The sequence below is a fragment of the Xyrauchen texanus genome, chromosome 24 (assembly GCF_025860055.1).
Source record: "Xyrauchen texanus isolate HMW12.3.18 chromosome 24, RBS_HiC_50CHRs, whole genome shotgun sequence".
NCBI lineage: Eukaryota > Metazoa > Chordata > Actinopteri > Cypriniformes > Catostomidae > Xyrauchen > Xyrauchen texanus.
In genome coordinates, this window is record NC_068299.1 from 3388604 (window position 1) to 3409310 (window position 20707).

The 20707-nt window shown below is 37.4% G+C and overlaps 1 protein-coding gene across 2 annotated transcripts in view; it reads left to right on the forward strand.

Moving 5' to 3' along the window:
- LOC127617575 (integrin alpha-9-like) overlaps nt 1-20707 on the forward strand; it is a 116595-nt gene that overhangs the window by 35811 nt on the left and 60077 nt on the right. For both annotated transcript variants that reach the window (XM_052089554.1, XM_052089555.1), the window contains exons 6-15: nt 1214-1343; nt 1449-1534; nt 1660-1722; nt 2761-2898; nt 3081-3186; nt 6938-7032; nt 9559-9649; nt 10988-11033; nt 11144-11298; nt 17832-17992. In XM_052089554.1, coding sequence (XP_051945514.1) covers nt 1214-1343; nt 1449-1534; nt 1660-1722; nt 2761-2898; nt 3081-3186; nt 6938-7032; nt 9559-9649; nt 10988-11033; nt 11144-11298; nt 17832-17992 — 1071 coding nt within the window. The remainder of the gene's footprint in view (nt 1-1213; nt 1344-1448; nt 1535-1659; nt 1723-2760; nt 2899-3080; nt 3187-6937; nt 7033-9558; nt 9650-10987; nt 11034-11143; nt 11299-17831; nt 17993-20707) is intronic.

Consider the following 20707-nt stretch of genomic DNA (forward strand, 5'->3'; position numbering starts at 1 on the left):
ATGACCCAAAGCATCTAAAACAGATGTTAAAAAAAACTCTGACACTCCTTGACTGTACGCTAATAGCTCGGCTGGAGGTGGTGTTTTACGTGTTTGGCAGTACTGACCGAGTCCAATAGCATTTGTGTGGTTTTAGCAGTCTGGCCTTGTCAATGGAAAAAGTAGTGAGAGACGTCCATTTGTGGCTTGATAGAACTCAAACCAACTACATAAGAGCCCTGTTTCCTTCATCATTCAAGGGATATTCCATACGTCTAGTTTTTTTATTATTATTATTTGTATCGGGACGGCAAAAAGAAACCACAAAAGATTCTGAGCTAAATAATTCTAACTAAACTTTTTTGTAGTAGTACTTGCTAAGGCAAATTTTACTTTGACTATTTCTCATATTCAGGGTTAGGGATCTGAACAAACCCTAAACAGCATTAAACTTTCGTGCATAACTCGACCCACACCGTTTGAGCTCCAGTCAAGATAAATGGGGATCTTAAAAAATTATATATTTTGGGGCCTGGGTACCTCAGTGAGCAAAGACACTGACAACCACCCCTGGAGTCACAAGTTCGAATTCAGGGCATGCTGAGTGACTCTAGCCAGGTTTCCTAAGCAACCAAATTGGCCTGGTTGCTAGGGAGGGTAGAGTCACATGAGGTAACCTACTCGTGGTCGCTATAATGTGGATCTCACTCTCAATGGGGCGAGTGGTGAGTTGTGCGTGGATGCCGCTGTGGATGGCGTGATGTCTCCACACATGCTACGTTTCCGCGGTAACGCACTCAACAAGCCACGTGATAAGATGCGCGGGTTGACGGCCTCAGACGCGGAGGCAACTGTGATTCGTCCTCCGCGAGGACTTAGAGCACATTGGTAATCCAAACTGGGGAGAAAAAAACAAGATATATTTTCAATTACTGCAGTCATGTAAAACAAAATGCCTTTTTTGTAGAGTGATGTTGTGGAGCAATTAAAACAGATCAAAGTCCTCTTTCAGTGTCTTTCTCAGCTTCCATTGAGTGATCAAAGCAGAGAACAACAGCATGCATTTCAGCTCATTTGTGGCTTTTGGTTGACCAGAGCCTCTCCTGTTTTTTTCCTAGAATTCTAAACTTAATTTGTATAAATTTGTTTCAGCGATGAGGAAATGTGCAGAAGCCTGTTGAAACGTTTTTGGCTTTTTGAATGGATCTCACATGAGTTTTATGTCAATTTCTAGGAACTGGTTGTTATGGGTGCACCCGGGTCTTATTACTGGACCGGAACAGTTAAAGTGTTCAACATGACATCCAACACACTCTACAACCTGAATCAAGATGACCTGAGTCCTCCGAGATACAGTTATCTTGGTAATACATGCTTTAGTTTAAGACCACTACAGAACTACTACAATATTCCATGTTATTACCATCAATATTGCACCTAAGCCTATAACAGATTTCTGTTATTTTTAGGATATGCAGTGACTGCTGGTCACTTTTCTTCCCTGACTACCTTAGACATTGCGGCTGGTGCACCACAAGACAGTGGTGGTGGAAAAGTAGGTGCTTGTAAATTTGTTCCCTAACAAGTTTATTGCAATACTAAGAAGTTGCACCATTGACACCAGGTTTTGTTGCTTGGCCACTTAGACATAATAAAACCACTATTTCATCCATTTTATAGGTTTACATCTTCAGAATTGAGGGAACATCTCTTGTGAAGACCTTTCAAGCCTCTGGGAAAATGGTGGGTACAATGTCCAATTTATTTACAAACTGAAATAATAAAACATAATAATTTCTACTGCTTTTTGTAGTCAAGCATAGCTCCTTAGGCTGTGTCCAAACAGGTTACATTTTAATTTGAAACCCTCATTTTCGATTGGTGTTTTCCTCCATCAAAAACAGAGTGTTTTGAAAATGCATACTTTGAAAAATGATGATGTTAATAGCTAAAAACGAAGGTTTAAAATGTATAGGCGCACTCTGTAATTTTTTCCTTGCTAAAAAAAGTTTCACTTCTAAAGAAATTAATCAATTAATATTAATATGAAACATACTGTATGTATAATACTATGACAACTAACATGATTTATCAAAGTTATTTTATAAAGTTATAAAGAGTTATAAAGTTGAAATGACGAGAAATAAAGTCACTAATAAATAAAGCGTGAAATAAAAAGTCAGAATTACGTCTTATTTTTTTATTACCAGGTGGAATCCGTCTTACATAGATAGATTTGTGTGAGGAACATTCCTGAGATTACATTTTTAGTAGGTTTTTTGTTTGTTTGATGCTTACCTTAAAAAATGCAGCATTAAGTCTTGTGCTACATTTAATGTCAGTGATGTCAACTTCATTGGTGCTTGTGTTTCGTCATTTTTGTTGAAAGTGGCATGGCACTCAAGTTTGAAACGACTTGGGTAAATAATGGCAGAAATAGAATTTTTGGACATTCTGTTTTTTATTTAAATGACTTTTATACATTCTTTTAGAATCTTTGTAAACTGTTGCCTATATTAGATCTGTATTAGAGCCAAGTAGTTTAGTGTTTTAAGTGATCATACACTTCTGAGTGAATAGAGTCAGTTTTCACTACAAAGCTACTATAGGCAGACTCCAGTTAGGGTTGTTGAGGCTGCATAGCTCAGTCATAGCTTGACTTTTTTCCTAAAGGAAATAATCATTAGAACTGTATAAGATAATGTAATTGTTGGACACAGAGGAGTGATTTGCATGGCTTTGTAACCTGACCCGTTTGCTCTCGGCTCGGCTTGGTTTCAGATGGGCTCTTACTTTGGCTCCTCATTGTGTGCAGTTGACCTAAACGCAGACGGACTGTCAGATTTGCTGGTGGGAGCGCCCATGCACAGCGAGGTCCGGGATGAAGGCCAGGTTTCTGTTTACCTCAGCAGGGGCAATGTGAGTTCACTTTGCTTCAAATGCAATGTTATAAAAATAAATTAATGGTTAAGGACACCAATATCTTTCCAAAAAAATACTTAAATGCCACTGAAGTTGCTATACTTACTTTTCATTTAAGGGTAAATGTTGTATTTAAAAAAACTATTTGACTTCAAATGTTTTTGCACCTGTTTGTTCAGGGAGTAATGGAGGAAGTTAAGTTATTGAACGGTAACAATGCTTACAATGCCCATTTTGGCGAGTGCATCACATCTCTTGGGGACATTGATGACGACGGTTACCAAGGTCAGTATTTGGAGTCGTTTTACATTGAAAATGATGCAATGGATGAGTTTCTAAGATCAAAATTCTACAACATTTAAAATGAAAAGATCACTGAAGTCTTGTGTACATCAGAGCTCTTCAACTCTTTCCTTGCAAGGAAAATGTCAATTTTAATGTTACATTTTATAAATTTTGGTCTGCTAGTTGATGAGCCCCTTGTAAATGTTTCAAAATTACAGTCAGATATTCTTAGTCACCCATAAAGAAATGTGATACATGACAATATTTTGTTTGCACATATTATTTGTTTATGTTGATTAAATATATACCTGTATATATTATTTGTGTCAAACAGGAGATAATTATATACTTTTTGAATATATAGTTGTAAACCCAAACATATTATTTTAAATCTGAATATACAGTATATACTTACAAATCTGAATTTATAGTTGTAAATCTGAATATATATGTTTATAATACTGAATATATAATGTACCAATAAATCTAAATAGTTGTAAATCTGAATATGTTTTATATCCAAATATTTATTTGTACATTTGAATATATAGTTATAAATCCTGCATATAGTTAATGCATATTTCTAAATCTTTAATATATTTGTAAATTTCTAAATCTTTAATATATAAATGCAAATCCTGAATATATAAATATAACTTAATTCTAAGAAATATTGGAAAACACACTCATTTTCCATATTTCTATATAATGATCAGCATAGTAGTATATATAAACTGTGCATATATATTCAGATTTCATTCTGATTTAAAACATATATGTCATATATATCTAAAAATTGCTCTTTTGTAGTATTTTAAAATATATGTTGCATATTCAGTATGTACAAATATGTTATGTGACTTTTTTTTTTTTTTTTTTTTTTGTGTATGATATAATGGCAAGTGATTTTCTAGTACAAAATTAGCAATTTAGCATGATTACTCAAGGATAAGGTGTTGGAGTGATGGCTGCTGGAAATGGGGCCTGTCTAGATTTGATCAAAAATTACTTTTTTCAAATAGTGATGGTGCTGTTTTTTACATCAGTAATGTCCTGACTATACTTTTGATCTGTTGAATGCCACTTTGGTGAATTATAGTACCAAGTTCCTTCCGAAACAGCAAAATCTGTACATCATTTATTCCAAACTTTTGGCTGCCAGTGTATGTGTTTTACTTATTGCCATTCTGTATATCAGATTTTTTGACATTAAGTAGCTTAAAAGTCCAGAACTTCACTTTCAGACTCTGTGACTAATATCCTCACTTTTGACTTTCCAACTCGAATGAGTTTCAAACCATGCTTGATGCATTTTCTGATTAAAGCTTTATTTTTCCACAAGTTGCCTTTGCTTTCTGTAATCATAGTCTCCAGGCAGCATCACAGTTAGTGTTTGGGGATTTCTAACTATCACAGAACTTGAATAACTTTAATTCCACTTGAAATAAACAGACCAAAACTTCCTTTTAATGTGGGAATGAGATCGTAAGGAATTCCAGTAGTGAAAGCAACCCAACACCTGGATGTCCTGTACATCAGAGCCTTTGCTCTGACCCTACACAAACACACCTGATGAAGTTCATTAAGAATGGCCCAAAGAATATCTGATAAGTGGAGACATATGTGCCAGATTAAAACAGGAAGTGAACATTTCCAGTGTAGGACAGCAAGAGGGTTGGCAGCTCCTAAGAAATAAATATCAATCTTAATCCAAAAAAATGAAAATAAATTGGCTATATTATGACTGCACGATTATGACAAAAATCAGAATTGTCGATTATTTCCCTTGATATTGTAATTGCGATTAATTTCGATTAATAGAATTTACATTAAATACTTAGTTTGGGTGGGTCAACTGCATGCCGTATTCTTTAAGCTGGCTACACATCCAAAACAAGCTGAGAACTGCATTCCTAAATGACTATATTGCTGTTTTATGCATCAGTAAATCAAGACTAATTACTTATATGGTCAACTTTACATTGGCTCACTTAGAAGCATATCATTGCTGTTATTCAAATTATGAATAAAATATGCACAGTAGCAAGCAATGGACATATCTCTAATTGGTTAAAATGATCAACCACTGAAAAAACACATGTTAAAAATTAAATGGACAATTTTGACCTATCATGTGTAGACCATTGGTCTGCCAAAATTTACACTTTTCATGATTACTTAATTATGGCAGCTGTAATTGATTATGTATTTGATTGATTGTGCAGCTCTACTGTATATTATTAGTTGTGTTTGCAAAGGCAAATGACAAAAAATGTAAGTATTTTCCCGCCGAACTTAGCAGGGCATCACACCGACACTGCTGGGCTTAAAGTAAACAGGCATTTATTGGTGTTCAGACAGTCACAAATGGACTTCTACTAGTTCAGATCCAGTCGCAGGTCCTTTGCAGTATCCCTTAATCCAGGCGCACACTTAAAATGGTTGTTTATCAGATTGTAAGACATGGTGAGATTTTGGTAAAGCCTCAACTGTACATCAAAAAAATACAACAATTGTATTTTATGTCAGACTGTATGATATAAGCTGCGTTCACAATACCAGCGACTTTGTCGCTGCATGTCGCCAGTGGCTGGCGGATAGGTCGTTAGTGGGCGTTCTGACTACTGGTTGCCTAGTAACGTTTATAAATGACATTCACGGATGCCATTCCATTGCTGTTGACAGCAAATCAGTTTTCTTGCCGCTTAAAACAAACATTTTGGAGGGAAAAGACTAAATATAAATGGAATCAGAGATCATCAAAGAGAGAGAGAAGAATCATGTGAGCTCTGCCGTCTTCTCTCATATTGGCTGTCGCTCTTCATTTGAATAAAGTTAAACTTGTCTCAACTTTGTTGCGTCGCTGGACATGCCCACATCTGGTCGCCAACGGGCCAGCTCTCATTGAAAATGAATGGGATGGTGTTGCTGTCTCGCGCGGTGTCGCTGGCAGTGTGTATGCAGCAATACATCTTGGTTTAAGTAATTTCTGTGTTCATTACAAGTTAAACTCAATCTACAGCATTTGTGGCCTATTTAGTGACAGGTTTTCAAAGTGTGTTTTTAAGACACAACGGCTTCAAAATCCATAATTGAGGTATAACTGTGTGATATAAATGTTGTAGAACAAAATGTAAGTAATTTCCCTTAAACTCACAATTAATTAGCCTTCCAGGTTTGCCTACACACTGGCATCATGGCTGAACAGCTCTGACTGGCCGTATAACGTCATCAACTCTGACAACCTTTTTGAGAGGCAAAATTTAAATTACTCCACTCAAACCAAACAAGTGATTGCGCTAATGTTGCTAATTTTTATCCTAGAGAACTTAAGAACGTCAATTACTTATTTGCTGAAGCCACGTTTCATTTGAAAACTCACGGATTTCACTACGTTTACGCCTCTCATCCACACTGGAACGTCATTTTCCTCCACCAGAAACTGAGACTTTTGAAAAATACTCCCCATAACTGTAAACTTTGGAAAATGATGACACTAAGAAACTGAAAGCAGAGTTTTATTATTTAAACAGATTAGTGTGGGAGTGGCCTAAGATTCATTGCCAAGACAATTAATTCATCGGTGAGCATATCACACTAAGCAAACCTCCTGGGTCCTACGATGAAAGACGTCTTTAAAGGTCCCCTGAATTTATCTCAGGCGACACAAAAATAATTCAGTGTGCACTCAGCTTTATCCCTATTTTAGCAGTTTTCTTTGTGACTCATTTGATCTCCCCTTCTTCTGCAGATGTGGCGATTGGAGCCCCAAAAGAAGATGATTATGGAGGAGCCATCTACATATACCATGGTGACATCACAGGAATAGTTAACAAGTACTCTATGGTAATTAACACCTTTCTGTCATTATGAGTGAAATTACATCGTTAGCTTGCAACAGTATTCTGTAGAACATTGTAGAACAGTATTCTGTAGAACAAAAAAAATGCAGGTTTCCTGTATTCTGTAGAACATTTCTATAGAATACAGGAAACCTGCATTTTTTTTGCTTTCTCTGGAAATAAGATGACTATATTAAAATTAATACCATTGAATGATTTGGTCAATAGTGCATCACGTGTTTCACTGAAAACCTCATGCAATTTAAAGTAAACATGAAATGAAAACCTACCCTATTCACTGGTCTCACTGTGCACAGTTTATTGTCAACCCCTCCTTTTCATCCACCTGTTATATACTTCTTTTCACAATCTAATCAAAAGAGCACAGCGGTGCCCGCCCAATTTTTCATCCTACTTGGTTCCGGAAGTTATTTCAGGTTTTTTTCCGTAGGGATTTTTTAAGAAAGTCTTTCATAAAAGTGTTTTAAGCCATGAACCAAACCATCCAGCTCTGAGGTAAATCACAACATTGCCAACTTTAATTTAAAGCTAAAAAGTATTTGAAAATCGGACAAAAACTCAAAGGTACAAGACCATGTACGTAAAGGCATTGTTCACCAAAAAAAAATGTATTCTTTCATTATTTACTCACTCTAATACCATCCCAGGTGTGCATGACTTTCTTTCATCTGCAGAACCCAAAAGAAGATTTTCAGAAGAATATTTCTGCAATGCAAGTGAATGGTGGCCAAATATTTGAAGCTCCAAAAAGCACATAAAGGCAGGTTAAACGTAATCTATAAGACTCCAGTGGTTAAATCCATGTCTTCAGATGTGACATGATAGATTTGGGTGAGAAACAGATCAATATTTAAGTCCTTTTTTACTATAAATTCTCCTCCCTGCCCAGTAGTTGGCGATATGTCCGAAGAAAATTTATCGCCAAAAACAAAAGAAGAATGTGAAAGTTAAAGTGGAGATTTATGGGATATATTTATGGGACTTAAATATTAATCTGTTTCTCACACACACCTTATCACGGTCTTGTCACTCTGTCAGTTTGGGTTTTGGTCTGATAGAACCGTGACATCATCGTCCCATGTCTGTCTTGTGTTTCGTTGACTGTCTTTGTGTGAGCACGTAGTTTCGTTCGCATTCCCTGCTGTGCACTCTTCGGTCCATCTTGTTTCATGCCGGAGTCACGGTGTCTGGATTCTGACTTCCTGTCTGGTTCAGTTTCGGTCTGTGTCGGGATCCGGACACATGTGCATTGTCTGTCTGTTATTGACGTGGGTTCATCACGCTTAAGTCATCTTGGCAGCATGCACTCAATAGTTTGTCTGGCTCTCGCGAACGAGGGTGCGCCTCACGCTCGTGTTGCGCGCCCGGGTCGCAAGCTGTCTTATGTTGTGCTGAGGTTTGGTCACTTTGGTGTCGGGTGTGTGTGTGTGTGGCTGAACTCTCGCACAGGTGTCCTGTCTTGTTTTTGTCAACTGTTACGTGCATCATGTGGCGTTTGCCTCGTGATGTACGCTCATGTTTCGTTTATTGTGAGAATGCGTGGCATTCCCTCGTCTTGTTTGTAGATTGGCATGAGCGTATATTGCCTCATGCCATTAGGGTGTTTTGTTGTCTTGAAAGAGCATGTGGCTTTGTTTTGTTTTTGTATCACCACATGTCTCTCTGTCTTACGCCATACCCCGCCTCCTTGTTTGCCCATTATTAGATTATTATTCACACTTGCCCTGTCTTGTTACCCTGTTTAGTTGTCTCCCTATTTTAGTCTCCTCGTGTTTGCTGTCTGGTTCCAGTTCGTCTTTTATGTTCAGTTGGTGTTGGTCTCGTGTTCCAGTCGGTCTAGCTCGTGTCTTATCAGTCTGGTTTCCCATCCCTGTTCGGTCTGGTTGGTCCTGGTCCCTGTTTCGCCTGCCTCAGCCCCTCTTCAGTTACCTCTGCCACTTGTTTGTTGTCAGGTCTCTGGACTTGTTTGTTTTCCCCCTTGTGGGAGTTTTAGTTTGTTTTTGTTTTTATTAAAATAAATTTTCCACTGTGCGTTTGGGTCCTGAGCCTCATTCTCTGCATTTGTGACATACCTATCATATCACTTCTGATGACATGGATTTAACCACTGGAGTCTTATTTGCTTTGGAGCTTCAAATATTTGGTACCTTTTCACTTGCATTGTGAGAACCAACAGAGCTTAAATATTCTTCTAAAAATCTTAATTTGTGTTCAAATATATAAAACATATACGTATTGAAAAAATAAATAAATGTAGGAATGTAAAAAATTAAAGTTGTTGGTTATGAGTACTGAAACTATACATTTTAAGTTTATTGCAAAATATTCAGATATATCAGGTAGCGAATACCATTTTATGTTGACTTTAATGATTTGGTTGGCTATTTAGGCACTGAATTGCTTCCATCCCAAACTATTTACCTCACTGTGTTGTAATGAATACTGCCTTAATGCTGCTGATACTGAATGAATACTGCTGATTGCTCCATGTCAACTTGATTCTAAACAGAGAGTGTCTGGGCGAAACATCAACCCCACCCTCCGAATGTTCAGCCAGTCAATTTCCGGCAATGTGGACATGGATGGGAATGGATATCCAGGTTTGGCTTTACTTTAGACACTTGGCTTTTCCACTTAAATGAACATTGAGAATTTTCCAAATTAACAGCATCAAAACCACCCACATACAGTGAGAACCACAGCAGGTGCCAGACCACTCTTGGCCTTTCTTATATTTGTAAAGAGGGAAAACATGCAATCTTTTACCAACCTATAGGGTACATAGACCTGCTCAATTCTGTATATATATTATTAAATAAAGAAGATATTATCAATGTCCATTCAGAAGAATAAAATCAACATAATCACAGCTACTCAGAACATCTTTGCAACCACAAAGCAATGCTCTTTCCAGTGAAGAACAAAGAAAGACCCTAGAATCGTAGCGGAAAGTTTTGCACAGGCACGCACCACTCACATTTTCTTAATTTTGAACGTCCACAGAAGAATGCAGGAAATTAATTATATGATGGAGAACGTTCCATCAATGTAACCACTTTTTGACGCGTTCTGTCTCTTGGGCTGAACTCATAACACTATGGCCAGCAAGCGTTTTATGTACAGCATTCCACAGTGGACGCTCACACATTCAAAATTCAATTTGACATGGTGTTTGAACATAAATGTGTGTTTGTACAGGCCCCGCCCACTACTGTTGACGGACATGTTTGTTTGTGTGTGTTGTTTCGTTATAGCACATAGCGAACGTTGTAACAGTATTTGTGTGTGTGTGTGTTGCTCATCCATCGTTGCAAAACTGCTGAAAAAAAACTCTACAACAAATAAATCAATTTATCTAATAACCATTCGGAAACTTCCTGGTTAATTCTCAGAGTCTCTCCCTCATCAGTGTCTGACTCCGGTTCAAACATATAGGGCTGAACATCACTATATATTCACTGTCAGTCATATTGGTTATGATGTCTAGTTATCCGAAGCGGAGATGTCAAAACTCCGCCCTATTCTGGATATGGGGCGGGGAGCACCAGCTCATTTGCATTTAAAAACACACACACAAAAACAGCTAGTTTGTGTTCCCACCCAAAAATTGGCATTTTCAACATGGTATAATAAATTATCTGTAGGGTGTTTTGAGCTGAAACTTCACAGACACATTTTGGCGACACCAAAGATTTAAATGACATCTTGTGAAAAGGGGCATAATAGGTGCCCTTTAAACAAACTTAAAGACATAAAAAGTAACAAAGGCAGCTTCATTTTTATTAGCATCAAGAAATAGAGCTTGATGAATTTTATTTATAGTAGTTTGCATGTAAAATTATTATACTAAAATTGATTTTTTTTCTATTAAATTGTACTTCTGATGATATGAATATAATTTATGTCCTTCCTAATAAATGTTTTTTCTTCAATTTCAGATGTAACGATTGGGGCGTTCATGGCTGACAGTGTGGTGTTACTGAGGTGAGCACTTTAAATCTGGCAAGACCTTGTATTCTCAGTATTTACATTTCACAATTAGAGTGATTTAATTAAACACCCATTGACCTGTCCTTTCTGTTGATATGTGACAGATCCAGACCAGTTATATCAGTTGACGTCTCTATCTTCCTGCCCGTCTCTATCAACATCACAGTACCGCAGTGTCACAAAGGTCCTCAGCATCTCAACTGCTTCAACGTCACAGTCTGCATGAGCTTTAGAGGGAAACGCGTACCTGGACACATAGGTGAGAGCAGCATTTTAAATGAGTGATATCATTTTTATATATTTTATTAGCCTTTTTTAAATAAGTTCGCATATAATATAGTTAAGGTCTGAAAGTTACTGTAGTTTTTCATAGTACATCAAACTATTTAGTTTCCAAACGAAAATTTTATTTGAATCCTTAAATTGCTTCCTACCCTAAATGGTTATAAAGTACAGTCTTCAGTGCTTTAACCACATTAAAAGCAGCCAGAGGTTAAAATGCAAACCACGGAGAGTAGAATGTTTCTTAATCAGACTCTAATCTGTAATCATTACATCCGTATTCATTAAATCATTCATTACAATTTTGGAGTTATATTTTTTAGTCGACTCAGTAAGACTGGCTGCATGTGTTCACTTAAAGGAATATTCCGGGTTCAATACAAGCTAAGCTCAGTCGACAGCATTTGTGGCATGATATTAATTTACACAAAAAATCATTTTGAATCGTCCCTCTTTTAAAAAAAAAAAAAAAGCAAAGATCAAGGTTATAGTGAGGCACTTACAATGGAAGTGAATGGGGCTATTTTTGGGTGGTTTAAAGGCAGAAATGTGAAGCTTATAAAATCACTTATGTAAATTAATTCTTCTGTTAAAACAAATATATTATTTGAGGCATAAAGTTGTTTAATTGACATTATATTGACATTACACATTACATTACATTGCCATGGCAACATAGTTGAATAATTGGCTATAACTTTACACAGGAAAGGTTAGTAAAGGGATTTTATCACACTAAAATCATGTTAACACACACATTGTTGATATCTTGTGTCTATACTTTCGAAACAGTGAGGATTTTAACGTTCAAAAATGGCCCCCATTCACTTCCATTGTAAGTGCCTCACTGTAACCTTGAATTCTGCTATTTTTTATTTTTTTAAAGAAAAGGAGGTTCAAGTCCAAATAAATTTTTGTGGTTATCAACATTTTGCAACAAATTATGCCGATTTAGCTCAACTTATATTGAACCCGGAATATTCCTTTAACTTGCCAAGACACACTGTGCAGTCATGGGGCGTAGAAAGTGTAGCTTTCTTTTGATTCGATAACCTCTTCATTTGCATCTATACTGGAAAAAGCAGCACCTTGTGTCTGGGTTCGGTAGACTGAGGTGAGGTCATAGTTTGCTCACAGCTGGACATATTAAAAAAACAATCCCCCGCATTGGCAATGAAGTATATTCATAAACCCAGACATTCATTAGTGTAACACCCTATGAGACTAATAGAGTAATAATAGCTCTTACATACTTTATGCAAGTACATGGACGCAGGCGGGAGCGCTTGGCCAGTGTATTGCCAATGCATGGTCTGGTTGAACATAACTGTAGTGGTAATAAACCTCAGTAATCAAGGGGTGAAAGAGTTACCTTCAAAAGTATGTACCACAAAACTGGATGCGTCATTATTCAAGTGAGTAGGTATAAATATAGTAGGTATCCACTATAGTGCCCCTTGAGGCAACGTTGAGAATGTAGTGCATACATGCATTGTGTTATGAATAAATGTCATTTTGGAATACAACATTGCACTAAAGCGAGCTTGCGTGGCTAGAAGTGTATGCATTCATGTACTTGGGTAGAGGATATTTTGGCCTTATTTTGGCCTTATTTTTTTCTAGATACCACATGACATTTTTTTACTTTAAGCCCCAGAAAAAATATCAATATGACTCAGATTCAGTCATTTAAAATTTGCTCATCATAGAAGAGGTGTATTCAAGTAAATGTTTTGTTTAAATTGCATTTTTAAATGTATTTTTTTATTTAATAGATCTGGGCAACACGTCATTGACCCTTACACATGGCAATAATATGCACCTGCTACCTTCTGTTATTGTGTTTTATGATGAATTGTGTGAATACAATTCACGTTATGGTCATGAAAAATGTCTCACACACACACACACATTTTTCTACTCTAACTGAACTAGTAACAGAAGTTTTTACACCACTGCTTAAACAGTAGTGTAAAAGGTTATTCTATACCCTGAAAATTGTTCAAGTAAAAAACATATATGTGCTGTAACCGTACACTTCTCATAGCAATATCTTACCTTTTGTTCTCTTCTTTTTAAAGAAAGGCAAAAAATGTCCTCTAATTGTTCTCTTAATCATTTTTGAAAGTCTGTGAAACTTTTTTTTATTATTTGAATACTTGCATCACCTTCATTGGCGTAAGTTTCATGTGAACACTAAAAAGGACGAGTCAACCCATCACTAAACTCCAGCATTGCTTGTGTTTTCAGAAAACTGATGCCTTTTCGCAGTAGAGAGAGAGCTTGCACATGCAAGGTTTCCAGATTGCGCAACAAAAGTGCCTCACTGGCAGAATATTTTCTGGCAACACTGGACTTGTCAAAATCAAAATCTGAGTGGCTAATCGCCAATATCTGTTTGTTTTTCAAATGTAAAGAATTAAATATTTTACTTGCATGACAATTTCTAAGTAATACATAACAAAGTTGGGGTGGCTGTGGCTCAGGTGGTAGAGCGGGTTGTCCACTAATCGCTGGGTTGGCGGTTCGATTCCTGGCCCACATGACTCCACATGCCGAAGTGTCCTTGGTCAAGACACTGAACCTCAAGTTGCTCCCAATGGCAGGCTAGCACCTTGCATGGCAGCTCTGCCATCATTGGTGAGTGAATGGGTGAATGAGTCACAGTGTAAAGCGCTTTGAATACCATTAAGGTTAAAAAAGCACTATATATGTGCAGACGATTTACCATTTGATCTAAAGGGGATGGTAAGTGGGATGGTTTTTCGTTTTTCTTGCAACAAGTGGGATGGTCTCCCCTCGCATCCCCTCTCAACTCGAGTCCTGTATATACACTCACCTAAAGGATTATTAGGAACACCTGTTCAATTTCTCATTAATGCAATTATCTAATCAACCAATCACATGGCAGTTGCTTCAATGCATTTAGGGGTGTGGTCCTGGTCAAGACAATCTCCTGAACTCCAAACTGAATGTCAGAATGGGAAAGAAAGGTGATTTAAGCAATTTTGAGCGTGGCATGGTTGTTGGTGCCAGACGGGCCGGTCTGAGTATTTCACAATCTGCTCAGTTACTGGGATTATCATGCACAACCATTTCTAGGGTTTACAAAGAATGGTGTGAAAAGGGAAAAACATCCAGTATGCGGCAGTCCTGTGGGCTGAAAATGCCTTGTTGATGCTAGAGGTCAGAGGAGAATGGGCCGACTGATTCAAGCTGATAGAAGAGCAACTTTGCCTGAAATAACCACTCGTTACAACCGAGGTATGCAGCAAAGCATTTGTGAAGCCACAACACGCACAACCTTGAGGCGGATGGGCTAAAACAGCAGAAGACCCCACCGGGTACCACTCATCTCCACTACAAATAGGAAAAAGAGGCTACAATTTGCAAGAGCTCACCAAAATTGGACAGTTGAAGACTGGAAAAATGTTGCCTGGTCTGATGAGTCTCGATTTCTGTTGAGACATTCAGATGGTAGAGTCAGAATTTGGCGTAAACAGAATGAGAACATGGATCCATCATGCCTTGTTACCACTGTGCAGGCTGGTGGTGGTGGTGTAATGGTGTGGGGATGTTTTCTTGGCACACTTTAGGCCCCTTAGTGCCAATTGGGCATCGTTTAAATGCCACAGCCTACCTGAGCATTGTTTCTGACCATGTCCATCCCTTTATGGCCACCATGTACCCATCCTCTGATGGCTACTTCCAGCAGGATAATGCACCATGTCACAAGGCTCGAATCATTTCAAACTGGTTTCTTGAACATGACAATGAGTTCACTGTACTAAAATGGCCCCCACAGTCACCAGATCTCAACCCAATAGAGCATCTTTGGGATGTGGTGGAACAGGAGCTTCGTGCCCTGGATGTGCATCCCACAAATTTCCATCAACTGCAAGATGCTATCCTATCAATATGGGCCAACATTTCTAAAGAATGCTTTCAGCACCTTGTTGAATCAATGCCACGTAGAATTAATTCAGTTCTGAAGGCGAAAGGGGGTCAAACACAGTATTAGTATGTGTTCCTAATAATCCTTTAGGTGAGTGTATATACAGCTCTGAAAAAAAATTGAGAAAAAGAGACCACTCCACATATTAAGTTTCTCTAGATTTGCTAATTATAGGTATGTGTTTGAGTAAAATTAAAATTGTTTTTATTCTTTAAAGTACAGAAATCATTTCTCCCAAATTCCAAATAAAAATATTGTCAAAATATTTGGTGGAATAACGCTGATTTTCAGTTATAGCTTTGATGCGTCTTTGCACGCTTTCCACCAGTCTTTCACATTGCTTTTGGGTGATTTTATGCTACTCCGTCTCAAAAAATCAAGCAGGAATACAACAAACACTGGAATGGAATTGCTACCATACATGTAGAGATGCATATTTAAGGAACATTTACAATAGTCTCTTAATTTTTGTACATCTCTCTCTCTCTCTCTCTCTCTCTCTCTCTCTCTCTCTATATATATTATATAATTATATATATATATATATATCTCACACACACACACACACACAACAGTTCCAGTCCTCGAATTGATTGGACAAAAGACGTTCTATAGTCTCATACCATCAGCACTCGGATGCTTCACTGCGTGTATCACTCTGCTTGTGTTCGTGCCGTTCTAAACTAAAGTGTAAGAGCAGTGCATATGTGTTAAGAGCTGTATGTGTCTCTTTACATTTATTTTTGTGACACAACATATTTTATCCAGCAGGTGGCAGAAAAAAAGTGGCGCAAAAAGTTTTTGTGTGTAATATAAGCCAGTTAGGTGATATGAATTTAGTCAGAATCAGTCAGTGTTTTCATTCATAAGCACTACGTGATCTCTTGGAATACTACTACACTACTAAAGCTAGGAAATAGCTTTAAACTAACATTTTCAGCATTAAGGCTCATCACAGCTGAAAGTCACAATAGACTGATCAATGACACAAACTCAATGTGCTTACCTCTTACTGGAGTTTCCACATTGGAGAGGACATACTGTTCAAAATGGTGGAGGAGATTGCGGTTTCTATGGTGAATGACTCTTGTGCACTTGCTACCGTGATATACAGAGGAATACCCCCACTTGGATGACTATTTTTCCACTGAGAAATAGGATGCATTTGACCAAAATTACATAATCTTCAGAAAGCTTACTAACACACTGCGTACAGCATTTCTGCTTGGGAGTGGCAACATGAGAACACACAAGCTCAATCTCTCTCTCTCTCACACACACACACACACACACACACACACATACACACACATACTTGTTTTTCCAATAACTTGTTCAGCAACGGCAGATTCTTAGTGTAGTTCCATGCACTGTCCACGATTAGTGGACAACCCGCTCTACCACCTGAGCCACAGCCGCCCCACTATCACAATCAAGCTATATGGCCCTAAATCAGCACTGCTGTGATTTTCATACGGCACTCGGCCTATGGACGAATCACAGCAGTGCTCTTGCTCATGTGATATTGCATATATATATAGATACAGTATGTATATAAATATATTGCTTGACAAAAATTAAGTCTATTTAAAGATTGCTTGCATTGTGAAATAATTTTTATGACAGTCAAGCATCCCCCCAGTTCTCATTACTGTAATCTAAAAACAAAACTATACATAATTTAAAAGTTAAGTGTGTAGTTTCTGTGCCACTAGCAGCATGAAACAGAATTGCAAAATCAATACATGTTTTTATAGGAGAAAATCATAAAAATTAAAAAATAAACACTTTTTTTTACTTTATATATATATATTTTTTATCATTGGATAATATTAGTTAACATTTAACATTTAATTATTATGTCAGTATTTTAAATATTTAAGTATCATTATGGATAATTTTGTACTACAGTAATGAGCATTTGAGGGGGGGAATTGTGCTTATTTGTCATAGAAATACTCCCACAATGCCAAACATCGTAATGCCCTAGCAACAGACTTTGTGTACTTTTATGCAAAATTGTATTTCTTATTTCATTCTTTTGCTTTTTGGGTGAAACATGAGCTGAAATTGTCAGGTTTGGTGAGATTCACCCATCTTAAATTTTGAACCAGGCTTTTCCTTACCATTTTCTCAAACATCCAGAAATGTATCAAAATGTTCTTGCGCTGTTTTCCTTCATTTCCATGACTATGACAGTGGGAACTTTTTGTGGGACTGCAGCACCCTGGTATGCCTGTGATAGCGGTTGTATAAACAGACCATCTGAGGAATAGTCTGAGAGTTCCTGTTCTACCCGCTCCGTACGGGAGTCAAACCGCCGTCTTCAGCATGGGAGGCGGTTGCGCTAACAAGGAGGCTAAAGGCTACAGCCCCTAGCATCAGTCACTAGTGCACCTCTTGAGGTCAGGAGAGTGAGGTTTATACACATTGCATAGCTATCTATCAGCTGGCTCCCGTTACACTCACCCCCCTAAACCTCACTCCCATCTGACCTCCGTTACATTTATACACTGTCTTCTAACTGAAATGTACATGTCTATCTTTCTCCTCAGAATTATTGTACAATATTACAGCAGATTCAGATAAGAGACACAAAGGTCTTCCACCCCGGGTGTATTTCGCAAATGGTGGTGAGCAGACGGGTGTCATGAGTCAGCATTTCAACCTAGAAATCAATCAACAGCAGTGCCATCAGTACACGTCCTTCGTAAGGGTGAGTATTCCTTTGATTTCAGGTTATTACTCATGTTCCAAATATTCAGGCATCAGAGATGTGGCATTTTCATGGAGTTCTCAACACCACAGAATTCTGGCCGGTCCATATGATGTTGTTTACTCTTGTCCTCTGCTGACCCGCTGTCTTTTGTCTCCCCTGACCTGTGGTGAACTCACCCCTGCTCTGGAGCTCAGGACATGTTGTGCTGAACTTTATTTCACTCCATCATAACACCAACCAAATACTTTATGTCCATGTGTGTTTTTATGTCATTACTTTTAAATTATTTTCATTTGATGGTGGTCGGAGGACAAAACAAGCTATGCCTCCGTTGGGAGTTTTGAAACACTGTATAATATCTGACCTTAATATTGAAGGGGTAAATGGAATATCATAAATTTGAAACCAAGAAATCAAATTTCTGCCATAATCTAGTCACCCTCTTGTCATTTAAATGTATTTTTTTTACTTTCATTGAACACACAAGGGTTATTTTTTTCTGCATAACAAAACAAGGTGGCAATTCTGAATGAAAAATCCACAAAACTATAGTATAAGTAGTCCATACAAATCCGTAAGCTATATTAAGTCAAGTTTTGTGTGACAAACAGTTCGAAATGTAAAGGAATAGTTTGAAATGGAAACCTGAAAATGGCCATCACTTAACATTTAATTGCCCTCATGCACTGTAAACCATAATAAGTTTAAGTTAATAGAACTTTCAGATTTTAATTGTGTACTACACATATATGTTAATTGCTCTTAACTTGAAATATTGAGTGAGCTAACTCATTTTGATGGTACTATATTTCTGAACTTCAAATTGCTATGTAATCTCAACTTAAATACTTCAAGTAGAGGAAACCTAACTACAGGGATGCCAACTTTGGCATCCTGGTTGGAGTGAGATTTCAAAGACATGAGCTGAATGAATCACACAAGCATTGTTTGTGTAAGTACTCTAACAATCTTAAATTTGTAACATCAAACTCAACCTAATTAAACACAACAGTAAAATTAATTATCAGTTTTTGTGCACACATCAATCAAACATGGCATTGATCAACTCAAAAGACACAAATACACTATGATTGTTGACCTACATGGTCTTCCACATGCTCAAAGTTGGTTGATTACATAATTGCAATTATTTACAACTTTGAAAATTACACCAAATGAAATGCCAACCATCAGGTGACAAGCCATTGGGTACCTTTGAAATGCAGTGTTCTTAACGAAAGTCCTTGTTTTGCGACTATGCTATCAAGTCGAGAGACAATTGTCATTCTCTTTCTGCTGGCAATTGGCTGGTATCACAACGTTCAGTACTGTGTACAGCTTCAGTATCCTCAGGGTGTGGCTGCTGTGGAGCAACTTTACAGTTGCTCTAACAAGGAGGCCCTTCTGTAAATTTCACCACCACTGTTTTACAAGCCACTGCAGGCCACTTCTCCATAGGGGAGCTTCTTACAGGAAGGGCTTGCCCCATGCCAGGGTCCTGTTTTTCCTTTTTTACTGAACAGCTCATGAAACAAATATGCATTAACCAGCAACATACAACCAGCTGACAATACAGTACCAGATTTGCTGACCTACTCTCTCTATATTTACTCAAGTATATTCACACAGTGTTTCCTCTTACTGCCGTAAGACTTATAAGAGTCATTCTATAAAACGGGTGTTTTTTGAGTCCCTCATTAACATGTGTGTAAGTAATGACTTAAATGGAATAGTTCACCCACAAATTTAAATTCTATCTCAGATGTGTGACATACTTTCTTCTGCTGAACCCAATGATGTTTAGAATTTTTCAGCTCTTTTAGATCTTTTCCCCCAAAACTGATTGGATCGCTTCTGAAGACTTGGCTTATACCACTGGAGTCTTATGGATTACTTTTATACCATCTTTATTTGCTTTTTGGAGCTTTAAAGTTTTGGTCACTATTCACTTGCATTGTATGGACCTACAGATCTGAGATATTCCTCTAAAAATCTTCATTTGTGTTCAGCAGAAGAAAGATAGTCATGCACATCTGGGATGGCACGAGGGTGGGCAAATGAGAGGATTCAAATTTTTTTTTCTGCACGAACAACCAAATGTCTCAATGTTTCTATCCTTTTGTATAGTAAACTATTAGAGAAATATCAGCATTGAATTCTCTTGTTTTATATGCACTTTGAAGTGTCACGAACTTGAAAACAATTCTAACAACGGCTAAATAAATGGTAAAACTGGCAACTTTGTGTTTCCGAGGGCATAGTTATATCCTAGCATACACTAAAATCTATTAATTTAGCTTGAAAGTGCCAAAACCAAATCATTAACGCTTCAAATAAAGACATTCTTTTGTCTGATATAGTGTTTGAAATCTCACACAACTTTACACTTTGGCAATTTGGAAAAGAACCCGTTTGATAGAATGACTCAAGTACAGTGTGTTCTATTTGGAATTTAATGTAGCAGCTAACTCATATACAAGGATGTAGATGTGCTGTAGTCAAATGGAGATGTAAAGCGTCCTTATGTTTCATCTTATTTACAGATTTATATATGCATTTGTTGACATATGTGTACTTTTAGTCAAGCACCGTACAATCTTTTTTCCAGGCTGTAAATTACCAGAGACTGCTGCCTGTTTATTGCACCTTTTTCATGGATGATAACAGGTAATGAGTCAGCATAGTTTATTTGACATTTATTCATGTGTTGAA